General features: G+C 33.2%; 1 protein-coding gene across 45 annotated transcripts in view; it reads left to right on the plus strand.

Moving 5' to 3' along the window:
* LOC126974761 (twitchin) overlaps positions 1-15,519 on the plus strand; it is a 194,591-nt gene that overhangs the window by 79,284 nt on the left and 99,788 nt on the right. For 31 of the 45 annotated variants that reach the window (XM_050822373.1, XM_050822375.1, XM_050822372.1 and 28 more), the window contains 17 exons: positions 602-746; positions 3,171-3,407; positions 3,673-3,809; positions 4,313-4,429; positions 4,888-4,971; positions 7,150-7,275; positions 7,370-7,799; positions 8,101-8,206; positions 8,965-9,125; positions 9,685-9,823; positions 10,140-10,354; positions 11,240-11,571; positions 12,112-12,295; positions 12,750-12,874; positions 13,119-13,296; positions 14,351-14,475; positions 15,429-15,455. In XM_050822373.1, coding sequence (XP_050678330.1) covers positions 602-746; positions 3,171-3,407; positions 3,673-3,809; positions 4,313-4,429; positions 4,888-4,971; positions 7,150-7,275; positions 7,370-7,799; positions 8,101-8,206; positions 8,965-9,125; positions 9,685-9,823; positions 10,140-10,354; positions 11,240-11,571; positions 12,112-12,295; positions 12,750-12,874; positions 13,119-13,296; positions 14,351-14,475; positions 15,429-15,455 — 2,868 coding nt within the window. Of the gene's footprint in view, positions 1-601; positions 747-3,170; positions 3,408-3,672; positions 3,810-4,312; positions 4,430-4,887; positions 4,972-6,021; positions 6,100-7,149; positions 7,276-7,369; positions 7,800-8,100; positions 8,207-8,964; positions 9,126-9,684; positions 9,824-10,139; positions 10,355-11,239; positions 11,572-12,111; positions 12,296-12,749; positions 12,875-13,118; positions 13,297-14,350; positions 14,476-15,428; positions 15,456-15,519 lie in introns of all 45 variants that reach the window. The other 14 variants (XM_050822393.1, XM_050822396.1, XM_050822394.1 and 11 more) reach the window with 5 other exon arrangements.

Raw genomic sequence — 15,519 nt, forward strand, 5'->3', positions numbered from 1 at the left:
TTCTTAGTTATAGTGTGGTTGTTTATTTAGTGTGCATGAATTAAGGATCTCTATTCAAGCGCTAATTCGCACTTACTAAATTATCTATTAAAAGAATAAAATTAGTGTTTCTGTAACTATACCTTTCAGTGATAGGTTATCCCAATCAAAAATAGGTAGGTAAAAATGTATTTGCATACGTCATAAGTCTCGCAATTATTTGGGTAGTGCCCAGTAACAAAAGTTCTATTTGAAGTCGGGTCATAAATATTTTTTCTTTGATCAAAGTTTTGCAGATTCAGTTTTAAAATAAAACACATGACATGTTCAAAGAATATCATACAATCTGTTTAGCACTTGTGCCACATAAATCAGGAAGTCCAGTCTTCATTGTCGAGTCACTTGGCCAACTGTTATGATGCAAAACAACTGTCATAATATAACTAATGTATCTTGTATTCGACTACGTTATCATTTCTCAATCTATTACTGTACTAAAGCGATACAGAAATATTGTGTTACATTGATGACCTAATTATTTTAACGACAAATTTTTATTTATTTTTATTTTTATATATTCTCATATACATAATGTATAAACATATTTTTAATAATAATATAGCGAAGGAAATCTGGTGACGCTAGAAGACCTTCCATTCAAGATTTAGAAGACTTGATCAACAAACCTTCGGTACCCCTTAAACCACTTGGAAATGATGGTCCACCATCGATTGTAGACGTTCAAGAGAACTACACAGCCGTTGAAGGTTAGCATTCAGTTTTGTACTGAAGTAAGCTTTGGGTATTCAATCGATTTCCAAATTGCCAAAGCAGCTTTAATGTTACGGATATTCACGATATTAGCTTTACTAATATTATAAACAAGAATATTCATGTGTTTCTTTGTCGTTTTTCTTATGAAAATAATGGACGAGACGAGCAGGACGTTCAGTTAGTTGTAATTGATAAGCCCTAACCATTACAAGCCACTGATGCTCATGATTCTTGAAATACCACAAAAATTATTCTGAGTGGGTCTATAATTGCGTTCGTCTTCACTTGCCCAATAATTTCATCTATTTACCTACGGCGTATTGCTTCACGGCAGAAATAGGCGCCGTTGTGTTGTGTCCTGCACAAAGGAGCCTCCTCCTGGTAAGTCGTGAATTAACTCAACATTTATATGACAGAGTAAAAAAAACATTTCACCAGTAAAAGCGTATATTATCAATGAGTACGAGTAAAAGGGAATGTTTTTTTTTGCTATTAGAAAGAGCAAGGTGTTACATTTTCCCAAACCGAAGTCGTGGCGAGCAACTAGTGTTATAAATACTTGAACCAGATATTTCGATCCAATTGCATGGATCATGGTCATGATATAATATCGTTAGTACTCGTAACATTGTTGAATCTTTTGTGCACAGTCATAATGACAATGGCAGCCGTATAATTTTGATTTTACTTGTTTAATAATCAAAATACTCGTAGGTAATTCCAGCGTGGCTGACTTTTTATGACTTGTCAATCAAAATAGGTTACAATCACAATAGATTTGGTTTTAAAACCTATTTTGAATAAAAATAGTTGTATTTGAATTTCCTGTTCATGCTGTATTTCCGTTAGAGATGGGCCGAATATTCGTTTTATATTCGGTATTCGGCATATTCGGCAGCTTTACCAAATATTCATATTCAGCCGAATATTCGGCTGAATCACCTAATTTTCGGCAAAGTGATACTCAAAGTTTTTACTGTTATTGACCCGTGTATTATCATGATTTGAGTGTACAGTGTAATGAGGTAAGTATTTTAGAGTATAGCTTTCTGTTTTTGTCGTCACTGAAGCTTTATTTTCAATTAAAGTAGGTTGGTAAAAAGATATAATATATATAATAACTTAATGCAATATATAGGTATCTACTGTCTAGATGTTTTGGGATTAGGCTGCTGTGTAAACTCTTTAGAATAATATATTATAATCAGCAATCCGCACGCTTAGCGAAAACAAGTTTAGACCTGCATTTGTGCGACGGAACGGAATCAAATGTACCGAATGTTCGTATTCGGTGAAACCCATGTTCGGCCCATCACTAATTTCCGTTAGAGATGTTATCCTCTCTTGCACGCTTTGTTCGTATATTCGCTAGTATACTGTAAGTTTATGGCAGTAGTAATACTCTTAATCATGCATCATAAAGTTTTGTGACACCTTCTTTTAAATACGGACGTAAGATTCGCAATGATTTAATTTTAAAAAGGAAACATAATATCATCTGTTAATTTAATTTAACTTTTTATGCACAAAATAATGTGTCCTATACTTTTAATTTAATTGATTCTAATTGACAAAACGAATATATTCGAATAAGTTTATAGGATGGTATAGTCTATAATATGAATCATAAATAATATGAATGATGAATGATAAATATGTCATTGTTGGGGTTATTTTATTCATTTAATTACTAATAATTATTAGTAGTAGTAGAACTCTATTCGTTTCCCACTGTAACACGTTATACAATAAACAAGGTGAACGAAAAGAGTTTATTTTTAATTGAGATCATGATTTAAACAATATTTTCTGTAGCACTTCTTCATCTATTTTATTTATTTAATTAAATTGCGTTACACGCGACTTAGTTACTAAACAAAATTGTAGTACTAAATTATTATCACATGCATCTCGTAATAAGGCATAGTAATCAACGAGAGAGGGGCAGACGTTCAAAATTTTTTTCCTCTGAGTATTAATTAATAGAATAGTAACTATTTCTGGTCTTTAAGTGAAACGAATGACTGTATATTTCATATATGACAGATCTGTAACTGTAAAAATATTAAAGAATTGGCAAGCCCATTGATGAAAGGGTTTAACGTTCGAATGTCTGGCTATCGAGCAACATGACGCATAGTTATATTGATAGAGATTTTCTAGTACGAATATCATCGAATGCTTAATTACTTAACTCAAACGTGGGAATCAACTTACGTTACAGAAATATAGCCATAAATTGAGCTCGTCATGAGAATCAATGAAATAGAATAAAAAAGTGAAATAGCTTGTGATTTATGGCAGTACATCAGTAACTTAAGCCCTGCTCAACTTTCCCTACCATCAAGTGCTCCAACACGTCCATCGATAAACGAACCCTAACAAAAATAAGTCTCATTTACCTTTTTCAACTGTAGATCAAACTGGATACATCACAATCCAAGTCGAGGGTAACCCAGCACCAACATTCAAGTTCTACAAAGGCGTTACGGAAATCATCGAAGGAGGTCGCTTCAAATTCATCACCGATGGTGAAACAGGCCTCATCACACTTTGTATGCGTAAAGTCAAGCCCAATGATGAAGGTCAATACCGTGTTGTCATCAGTAACATTCACGGCGAGGATTCTGCTGAAACAATTCTTTACGTATCTGGTAAGAATTTGCTATGCCACTAAGTACGTATTCTTGTTCTATCATAAAACCACGACAATATTTTAACATTTAGTCACAAATGATAACTAGAAAAATGTTTAAAAAATATATATCTCATCTCCCATAATTTGATTTATCAATATTTATAAAAATGTGGAAATTATTAATGTAATATCTTCACATACATATCTAAATATCAGCACAAACGCCTGAAAAATGGTAAAATAATCAAAATCATAGATGTCAAATCAAATTTTGTAATTAGATTCCAGTGGTATGGACTTCCGTGCCATGTTGAAGAAACGAAAGTATAAAAAATGGGGTGAACCAAAGGAAGACCCCAATTGGGGTGATCTGAAAGAAGTAGAAAAACCACTGCCTGCTCTAAAGAAAGTGGAAAAGGTAAGGCACAATGTTAAACACTGAAACAGTAAAACAATGTTTAAGTTAGCATTTTCACGATTATATTTGGAAATGGTGATATAAATGCCAACTAATTTAACAAAAATAATAACATAGTAAATAAAATAAATTATAACAAAATAAATGGATGACGTTGAATTGCTTGAACACAACTTATAGGTAAAGCATAATTATTAAATATTTTAAACGAATCGACTTTCAGTAAGAAGAGCTTAAGTAAACGTGGAATAATATTAAATAGGTAAAACAATTCAGCGTCATTATTATAAATAAATAAATATAAAAAAATAAATAAATATGTAAATAGACAGCTCCATCAAAGTATTAAATTACTTGATGAAAAAAGTAAAACTTTCTGCCCATTATTGTAGCATAAAGACTTGATTGCGAAGTTATAAATTATTGTGTGCAAAAATTATTTTTGGAAACCCAAAATTAATAATTTTAAAGGCACCGTTTGCATCATTGTATTTGATTCTTAGGGCTTAGAAACCGGATATTTTGAAGATGACAATCAAATTGTGGTTGTGTCCGAGGGTCGCGAGATGCTTAGATTTCCATCAGACAGGCGCAACTCCTCAAACTGGTCGTGGGTTAAGGTCATCAGTTTTCTAGTTTGTTACAATACACAATAACTAGGTTTATTTCACATTTTCTAGAATGAACACAAACGGTAATAAGCTACCAGTGTTCACTTCATAATTTATATTTGGCTTTCGATTAAGAACTTTGCACTAAAAATTTATTTATCTAATTTGACAAGACACGCCATTGACATCTATGAATGTGTCATAGACCCACACTGTGTGAATTGTTATTGTGATTATCCCAAAACAAAAAATCTTAATAAAAATGGCTGCATCACTTCTAAGCAGGATTTCGGCTTTTTTCTATGTTAGTAATTGATACTACTCTATCTATCCGACACTGCACCTAAAGTCGCCGATAACATGCGACCGAATGCAACACACAAGTTTCTTCATGGCTTCAATTGATGTAGCTTTCTCAATCGTGTGAGATTATTCGGCAATAAATTAACATTTGCAATCGATTCTAGGGCATATATCAAATTCGGAGACGAATGTCTTTACCCGAAATTATACCTGATTGGCCTGATTTGATGGAGGCTGTCAAAATAAAGGTTCGATAAATTGGAGAAATAAAATGAAAACTAAAACAAGTCCCTTTAAAATTACAAAACCTAAAGCTCTTGTGTCGTGGTCTATTGGTTTTGTAAATATTTCAAGACATTCAGATTTAACAGGACCATTGGTCGATTTGATGATATCCTTGATGTTACAAATTTATACTTGAACATTTTAAAGGGATTCACAAAAATTTAAATACTGGAATGAATATAAAAAAATAACTAAATTTATACTTCAGAGTTATTGTCATCAATTAAGAATTACTTTTAGAAAACTCAGTCACTATTTGTATGGATACTTGATAAATAATTTATAAATATTTGTACCCGGACAAATATTAATGATTTAATATTATTAAACGAATAAATTCTTCGACATTTTGCTTATTATTAGCATTATAATTTCAAGATTATATTACGGATGTTAAGAAAATCAAATATTTTGCAAACTAACTAATGAAAGATATAGTTAAGTAAGAACATAATGGATATATGAAAGATATAAATTATTTGTCCAGTACCCGGATTAATAGATTCAGCCTAAAGAAAACCATCAAGCAAGTGACGATACTATTATATTTTACTTGATGACAATATAATTTGAAGTATTTAAATAAATGCATATCAATGATTTTCAAGACCTAACCCGCACATGGTTTTTGTATCACCACTTCACTCTTCTCAACTCCGCAGCTTAGACATGCGGATGGAAGCAACGATCTATTTCTATTAATCTTTCTTCCTTAGATGTTCTTACTATTTACAGGGTTACGTGAGGTCAGTTTGAGGAGCTTTTGCAATAATTTAATGAACAGTTATCATGTTTATTCATTATCGCTGGTGCAAACGGTGTACGCTTATTTTGAAATTTTCACAAATGTACCTTACGAAAATTTTGTTAAATCATCGGCACAATAGTTTAGCAAGTCTACACAAGAATAACAAATATACTGTACTATATAGACTAACGTAGAGATTAAAAATAAATTTTTCTTTGCGTCATATTATTACGAAAGATCAGTAAGGTTTTTGAATATGTTGTAGCGACCCTCTCTTAGAAGACAATCCCTAGCCGAACTGATTCCAGATTGGCCGACGCTGCACTCGTTCAAAAGAAACGAGGTTTGACTCCGCGTTTTCCGTCCTTAGATGACACAATGCATCTTGAATTGTATCACATATGCAAAACTTGCACAAGAATATGTATCACACTTACGTTAAGATCGTCCAGCGAGTATATATTTAAACATCTTGCACTGATATCTAATAATTTAATTCTAGCAACCAATTAATTATATTGAAAATAGAATGAATGATAGTTTGAGGCCACAATACGCGTCATCGTATTGGACTTTAATTAACTCATAAGCGATATTGACTATTAATTAAACGTTCGTTTTATAGATAATTATTTCATGTTCTTTCATTTTCTTTAAATTTTTCATTATATCATTTATATTTACCTTCTATTTCAAGTCATAATAATTCGTACAAAGATTCAAAATTTGTATTGAAACTTGCAATACTATTGCAACCTTTTCGGCCAAAACACAATTTTTTTTTTCTATCAATTTAGTTATTGGTGCAAGTGACATATTCTATGGTCACCCTTTCCGTCTTCTACGATTCACTTAGTTCGATGTTAAGAGAGCACTTCTTTTGTACCTTCTCCTCTTGTCTTTCTGAGTTATCAGTTCTATCGCACAAACGGAATAACAGGCGCACAACGCACCGGACATTGCACTGTTATCTTTATTGTAAGTCAAGACAGCTGTGATTTCCTTAAAATGATGATCAGCCTCTAAAAAAGAAATCATGTCATCATTTAATGGCCGTCACAGTAAACATTGTAAAGTTGTCTTCAGTTTCGTCCACTATTGCACACTTCTTCAGTTTCAATAAAATTCCAATTTCTGTACAGTCGCATGGTGTTCGAGTTGATGAGTGATGATGAACGAGCGGTTGATGAATCTAACACCTCGGTTATATCATCCAATCAACTTTTCACTTATTTTTGTTTTGTTACACTTTTCGTTATGAGTGGCCGTGCCATCGTTGAAATGTAAATCTGGGAATAACTGTTGATCAGCACTTAGCTTTTGTGTAAAGAGCACTTTTCTGTATGCTCATTCATTTGTATATGATACTTTTACTATTGTGTCAATGTTTCAGAAACAAGAGACTTTCTTGAAACCCCTCGTAGATCAAAACGCAAAAGAAGGTAAAGACAAGAAGGTTGTTTTCGAAGCTATCTTCTCTAAGCCTAACTCTAAACCGAAATGGTTGTTCCGTAAAGATGTAAGTGAAACATGATGTTGATAAAAATATAAAATTAGCAATGATAATAAACAAAGAAAAGTTAGTTTATTAATGGCATACTATTGCTTTTTAGGAGCTTTTCCCAGGTTCAAAGTACAAGATGACGAATGAACAAGATTCGTACAAATTGATAATAATGAACCCAAAAGTAGAGGACACGGGTAAAATTACTATTGAAATTGGTGGTGTAACATGTTCAGCGTTCTTACAAGTTGACGAACCAGATCCAACATATACATTCACCAAGCATCTGAAGAAAACACTCACAGGTTTCACTCGGCATGAGGTTTTGCTTGAATGTGCTGTATCAAACAGTTTGGCGATTGTCTCATGGTGGAAAGGCGAAGAAAAGCTGGAAGACAATGACGATATTTCAATATCAAAAGACTTGTCTGGAGGTTGCAAATTGATTATTAAGAAAGCTAAAATGGAAGATGCTGGCAAATATTCGTGCAGAATTGAGAAGCAAACGGAAAAAACTGAATGTGACTTGAAAATTGTCGGTAAGAGAGATACTATGTCTATGTTTAAAATAATTGTTTTTTGTAAAACTAAGCTCAAAATATCTATTTTAATTTGTAGATGAGCATTGTAGTCAATTATACGAAGTTAGATTCGCGTGAGTCACACCTCACTACCTGCTGTCATGTCACAACTAACCTGATTTTTTTTCAAAATCTTTTTGGAATTCTATTCTTATAACATGAATAAGTATCTCGAAGTGTAGCACCGCAATAATATTTACGATACGTTAAACTTTTTTTTGAGCAAATAAATTCAATCCAGCATTTTTGTTTTTTACAGAATATGAATACAAGTTCACCAAGGTACTGAAATCACAGCAAGCCATTGAAAAGGACACCATCACCTTAATTTGTGAGCTGGACGATGCTGCTGGTGATGTGAAATGGTTAAGATCATCTTCTTTCTCTTTTACTATTAGAATATTGAATCCTCGTATTGGAATAATATTTTTCCAATGCTGATCCTAGGTCATCAGCTTGACATTACAATCGAAATGAGCCATTAATTTAATATACTAGATATTCTTTTATATTTTCAAAATCAAATAATCTTTCAATAGTTTTTTTATGATGAGGAAAAAGTGACCAGACGAGCAAGTCATTCAATTGATGGTAAGTGATACGGTCTGTTGATTGCACAATGCAATGTCACTTATGATTCTCGAAAAATCCAAAATTATGATTGGCGTGGCAATTGCGCTTTGAGAAATAAGATGTTTTACCTCGTAGTCCAGTTATACTACCTACTACGTTCTTCAAACCGAAACACAATAATGTTTGTATACTAGTTGATGGTAAAAAAAGGCTACAAACCCCAGATAGCTGAACTACTGAAGCCTCCCACTGGTTAGAAGAATACACCGCTGTGGTACTGGCAAGGTTTATGAAAACACTTGTATCGTCATTTAAATCATTATTCTACCACTGATTCATAATACTGCTTATATTGAGAAAAATATGCGATAAACTTAACAATTGCTCGTTTAAAAGAATTATTATTAATTAAAAGAAAAAGGAAAGTCAAAAGAATTTAATTTTGAAAGTTTGTATATTAATCCCGGCAATAGAGGTCGTGATTTAAAAGTTGTAAAACTTGTATAATGCTGGTTGGCCGCATATTATTATTAACTATTTCTCTTGACAGGTTTAAAAACGATCAACCATTTAAGGGTGATAAGAGAGTCACAATTGTGAAAGAAGGACGTAAACGAAAAATTGTGATCAAGGATGCTAAAGTGACAGACGCCGGCAATTTCAAATGTGTAAGCAACGCAGATGAGACCGCTTGCGAACTGATCGTCAATTGTAAGTTTATTTATATAAGTATTATATTCGTTTTAATAATAGATCTTGTCATCCATAGGCGCTTAATAAAGGGCGAACGCTTACAAGATGCCAGTAGCGTTTGCTTAGCATTCGTTAGGATCATTGCCTGACGATTGAGCATTAAGTACCTCGCACTCGCTTACCTCAATAGGCTGAGTGAATTATTAACATTGCGAAGCTAGGTATTAAAAGTCTAATGGGTTATAAGGTTGATGCTCCAAGTTTCATCAATTCTTCATTATATCTTCGCCGGTAACCTAGCTTTAAGCCTTGACGTTTTCAGCAGACTTATTCTTATAATAAATACTTATGTTACACTTAAATTGTCGCCTACAGGGAAGCGCAACAACAAGTTACAAGTTACATTATTTTTTACATTTTTCATTGACAATATCAATACAAATCAGGTGGTCAACATGTGGAATAGTTTACCAGAATTTGTTATTACTTCAAAATCAGAAAATAGCTTCAAAATAGACTTGATGAAAATTTATCTATGATCTGCTAGTGCATTATAATAATATTATAAAATTTACAGACTCAAATCGCTTCAACAAGAAGTTGAAGGATACAGAAGCAATTGAGAGGGATAGAGTTGTACTTGAAGTGGAACTCCAAGATCAGACAGCAGAAGCTGTGTGGTCGTTTAATGGTCAACCCATCGTCCCTGATGACAGGTAAGACACCAATATTCATTTGATTGATACAGTTAGAAATCTGACAACAATTATAAAGTTACTTTTATGTGATGTCTTGAAAGAAGTAAATGACGCACAATAGTTAGAAAAAAAAACTCATTATTATTATATAAAATATTCTATAAAATATCATATAAAAGATTTTACGTTATTCAAAAGAATTGTTTAAAAACGTTTGTGTGGTAAAGGTTACTATTACATAAATGAATAATGATACCACAGATTGGGAATGGAGAGGAACTATCTCGAATTTGGGTGCTGTGATTTCTGAAGTAAATATTAATTTTAATTTCAGAATTGAAATCAAGAACCTGGGTGGTGGTAAACATCAACTTATATTTAACAAATTAGAAATGGAAGACGACGGTGAAATCTTATGCGAGTCAGGAAAGCTGTCTTCGTCATGTAAACTGTCCGTGAAGAAGGGAGAATCTAAACCAACTATCGAATGTCCTGATGAGTTCCACGGAACTGCCGGAAATCCATTCGTTATAGAGGTGCCTTATAAAAGTGAGTATAAACGTATGAAAGGCATACATTAAAAATAAGTAATTGTTAAAGAAAACTAACTAAAACTAATAATTAATACAAAACCAAACTTAAAAGTAGAAAATTTGTTTTTTGTCTTAGAACCATGATAATCTCGTAGCAACGAATATTTTACTTTTTTAGTATGCGCACTGCGCAAATTATATTAGAACGCGCCTTGGTCAAAGACACTGCCTAGTATTTGACATAAAAACCACTAATTCTGATGATCCTGCTAAAATGGGACAGACTATTTAAATTGTATCATCTCATCGGTCTCTTGATAAGTATGCAAAGATTTTAATTGAACCGACGTTCTTGAAGGGGTTGAAAATAACGCTCAAAGATTCCATTAGATTGATATAAACATACCAAGCTATTTAAAACCGTTTTGTGCATCGTGCTAATCCCTTTCACGTTAATACCAGGTAAAAGAGATTGCAAATCGATTTTAAGTTTAATATTAATCAATTAGGTTGAAAATATTTTTAAAATATAAAATACAATACAAGGCACCTATTTAATGTTATGTTCCGTTCCGTCAAAATATTACGCTATTTAAAAGTTAATACGGTAAGAAAAGGCGCGTAAGGGTCTACTTTTGTTTTTGTATCGAGGAAATTATTTTTTAACATGTTTTGATTTTTGGGGGAATTTCTATAATAATATCAAACAACCAGATCTGTTAGCAGATCACATCATGAAATAGAGAAGAGAAAGAAAATAAACATAACTTTGAAGATCAACCCATAATTGTATCAAAATGTTATTGCAATGGGCTTAAAGTTAAAATTTATACCATCACTAACGTAATAATTGTTTGTTATGAAACAATTAATAATGATCAATATTATGTTTGTTCACCAGTTTCTGGCACACGAGTATCGCAAATTGAGGCCAAGCTTATTAAAGACGGTAAAATATTACCAAACAAAGAAGTTGAGGCCGTGGTTGAACAGGAAAAAGTACTGTTCAAACTTAAGAAGCCGGTCAGAGAAGGCTCAGGAAAATATCAAATTAAGCTTTCAAATTCACAAGGCGAAGACGTTAAGGATGTTAATATTATAATGCAAAGTGCACCGTCTCCACCTCAGAACGTGGAGGTTGCTGAAGTCTTCCAAACATCTTGCGTTGTAACATGGAAGGTACCGCAAGACGAAGGTGGATCGCCAATCATTAAATATATTATTGAAAGACAGGTCAGTGGATATCAATATGCAATTATATAAATATAGTTCCGTTTTTAGAGTTGCTTATCTAAATTTAAATTCACGTAAAAAAACTAAATCAGGTCTGAGAAGAACAGGCGAGCGCAAGAAATTAGGCGGGCCTTTTTTTAGTAGGTACTTATCCGTACCACAAAAAGAACTGAAGTCTTATAGGATCACTTTGTTGTCCGTCCGTTCGTCCGTCTGTCTGTCAAGACCCTTTATCTCGGGAACGCGTACAGGCATCGTATTAAAATTAAAACGATATATTCAAGTCTACAATTTCAAGAGGCTGTAAAAAATCAAACCTCATAGTTAACGTAAAGAATTGATACGTTCGTTTATTCTGCAAAAAAGAATTTTAAGGTACATATTCTCTCAAGGGAATTAAAATGTGTTGGATATTTTCTAATGATCAACAACTATGAAATTTGGCAAGTAATACCGTCTTTTTCTCTATCTCCAGGAAAAGGATTTTTGATTTCAGGTAATCGAATATTTTCAGAACGTGCAAAATTGATTGATTTTCAGGACTTGTCACTTAAAGCAGCCTGGGACAATGTCGCTGAGGTTGCACAGGGCGAACCAACCAAGTACAAGGTTGAGGATCTGATCCCCAAGAAAACATACAAGTTCAGAATCCGTGCTGTTAACAAGATTGGTTCTAGTGAGCCTGGAATGTTCTCGAAGCCAGTACTGGCGAAAGATCCCTGGGGTAAGATACTTTTTATTATTTGATCTGTGCAAAAGATTTAATGACTGCATTACTTCAATCAGAATTCAACACAATATAAACTTGTTTATGTTTCTTTCTTTTATTTAAAAATGTTTAATGCATTATACTCTCGATCATACCTAAATAATAATCTAAGTGGGTATTTTAATTTGTCATTAGTTCCGTCTTTGTTAGGACTTTAGTCTGAATTTGATAGTATGGCAATACTAAAACAATAAGTAAAAAAATGAAACGCTTAGCTAGCATTCCTGTATTGAATTTTACAAAGGGGGTCTTTGAATAAAATACAGTCAATATTATAATATTATATGATCCACCATTCTACTGGTGAAATTATTTTTAAAATAGGTTTGGTAGATTTTGAGTTTATTTACTGCGAACAAAAAACACACATAAAAGTACATTTTTTTAAATCACTTATATCCTTTTTCAGATGAACCATCGAAACCAAAGAGTGTCTCAGTTGTGGATTGGGACAAAGATCACGCAGATATTAAATGGGAGAAACCAGACAATGATGGCGGTGCTCCAATCACTGGATACTATATCGAGTACAAGGTAAGAAAGAACACAGAATAAAAAACTTACTATAGAATACTTAACCAACCATCTTTCACTCGCCGTGCGACACACACTTTTTCTTTCGTGTCTTATCTTGCTTTATCTGCATCCATGTTAAGACAGTGAGGTCTTGCGAGGGAAGGCGAGTGATCACCTAACTACACTAACTTAAAAAAAACTGGTGAAATAGACATTGCCTTAAACAATGAATTAATAACTTTATCAACTATTGATATTTCAGGAGAAATTCGGCAAAGACTGGGTAAAAGGAGTCGAAGTATCTGGTGATGTCCTGTCTGCAACTCAGGACCTCCTCAAGGAAGGCTGCACGTACGAGTTCAGGGTCCGTGCTGTCAACAAGGCTGGACCTAGTGAGCCAAGCGAGAGCACTAAGCCTATTGTGGCTAAGTGCAGATTCGGTAAGACCTATTCTAATATTCACTGTAAAAAAAAAGGGTGTGTGTACGAATGCACGCAAGAAGTTCTACTTCTTCGTAACAACGCAAAAATTTTACGTTTGTAGAAAGAACAATATTGTAAAAATCTTACAAAGATAGCTTTGACGATTAATTATTAATTAACGAATACGGCTGTATGGGCTTTAACCCTTTGCCTGTCCTAATAATGAACGAAGAAACCAAAAAAAATATCGAATGTCGCAAACGTCAGAAATTTTTAGGAACCAACTTCACCTTGTTATTTTTGTTACAGTGATGCGCGCGCATCTTAATGTTTCACTCTTATCATTTTTTCATAACGCGCATAGGAAGTAGGTATAACTTCAAAAATTATTGCCGTTAGTCAAAAAATTTTACCGTACGTAGCGCTTGGAGAGTGTAGAGAAAAAAACTCGCTCGTATATGTGGGTGCCGACTGGCACCACTTTTATATTTTGACCTTTAATATTTGATTACTATTTGTTCACGAAGCATCCTTAACAAACAATGAATTCAAGCTGTAAAGGTTGTGCATCAAATATAGGATAAATTTTAATATTTATACAGTTTATTCTTTATTACTTTTTATGAAATACTAATTTGTTGAAATGAACGATGCGGGACTCGACCTCGCGAACTTTCGAATTCCGTGCGAGTGCTTTTCCAACTAAGCTAACCGTTCGAGTGACGTAAAGTTCGACGACGAAGACGAGAGAGGTCGCGGGTTTGGGTCCCGCATCGTTCAAACATTTTGTTTTCAAATTTTATTTGTGTAATAAATCCCAGAAGTGAGGGTTATCACTTTAAAATATAAGAATTGTTTAATTAGTTTTGTATATTAATAAAGCTATAGTAAAATACTAATGATTTGAAAAGAGTGGTCGTTGAGTTTTTTGTATGTTCGTCCCACCAGTTCTACTTTTTCCGAACATATGGAAGATATAGTAATTTAAAAGAAATATCTATAGTGACGATTCAAAAGCGCTTAATTGAATAAAGTTTATTTGACTTTGACTTTGATTTACTTTATTTTCAGTAAAACCGTATATCATTGGCGAGGGTCTACAGGGCATGATTATCAAGAAGGGTCAGGTTATCACCTTTGATATCAAGTACGGAGGTGAGCCTGAACCCGAGGTGAAATGGCTGAAAGGAGAAGAGGTAATTTCTAAATTTCTTTTACAACTATTTAACAAACTATGAGGATTTTATTTACACAAAAAGGTGGATTTTTACAAGGCAAAGCTGTGCACAATATTTCATTAGGTTCAAAAAAATATATTTTAAATCTATTAATGGACATTTTAATTTTTTATACAACATAAAAATACTAAATGCAGGATAAGTTTTGTCTACTTTTTTAATACAACACCCATATCGCTCTGAAATCCGTTAATCTATTATGCTCCGTCTATATTCCAAAGCCACTGCATACATGTGTGTAATCCTAGTGCATTAAGTTTTCTCTTGCAGGAGTTTTATTGTTATTTTAACAATTAAAGGCGACTTGTAGTGGTGTATACCCTATTCCTTAAGTATTGAGACTAAATCCCCCTTATTCATAATGGTCCACTAACTTTAAACAGCCGCTAAGGAATGTTATTTCTCATTCTGACTTATGTCAATAGAAGAAGACAGAATGAGAATTAGCAGTGGCTAACTTAAAGCACTCTTTAAGTTAGCATTCTATTATGAATAAGGGGGAATGTCTTTATTGCTTTTCTAGCTTTATTGTCATTTAAAAGATAAATAATTTAAATTGAATTGTAAAAGTAGTATTACGATACAAAGAGAATGTAAATACTACGTAATAAGAGACGGGACTGCCTGAGTAAAAATTGAAATTTCGTTTAGTATGAAACGTGCAGAGACTTGATACAAGTTTGAAATAGTAATTACAATATTGCGACGAAGTATAATCCGGCCAAGTTTGAAAACGAACATTTGCTTAAAACGTAGAGGATTTTTTACAAGATTATAGCCGTCATCTGTCAATCTATCAATGGCTGCACGTTTCATACAATCGAGTGGATCGCTTTTTTTTTCTTAGTAAGTTTCGCTAGGCTGCTATAATTACCCTTATTAATTTTATATTTTGTTTTGTCCAACAAAAGAGACGCGGCAAGGCGTACACAGAGAAGGTTAGATGGGTGATGATAAATGTTGTCGATGTTCTAAACTATTCGTGCTCTTCTGTATCACACT

This window comes from Leptidea sinapis, chromosome 33, assembly GCF_905404315.1.
Source record: "Leptidea sinapis chromosome 33, ilLepSina1.1, whole genome shotgun sequence".
Lineage (NCBI taxonomy): Eukaryota > Metazoa > Arthropoda > Insecta > Lepidoptera > Pieridae > Leptidea > Leptidea sinapis.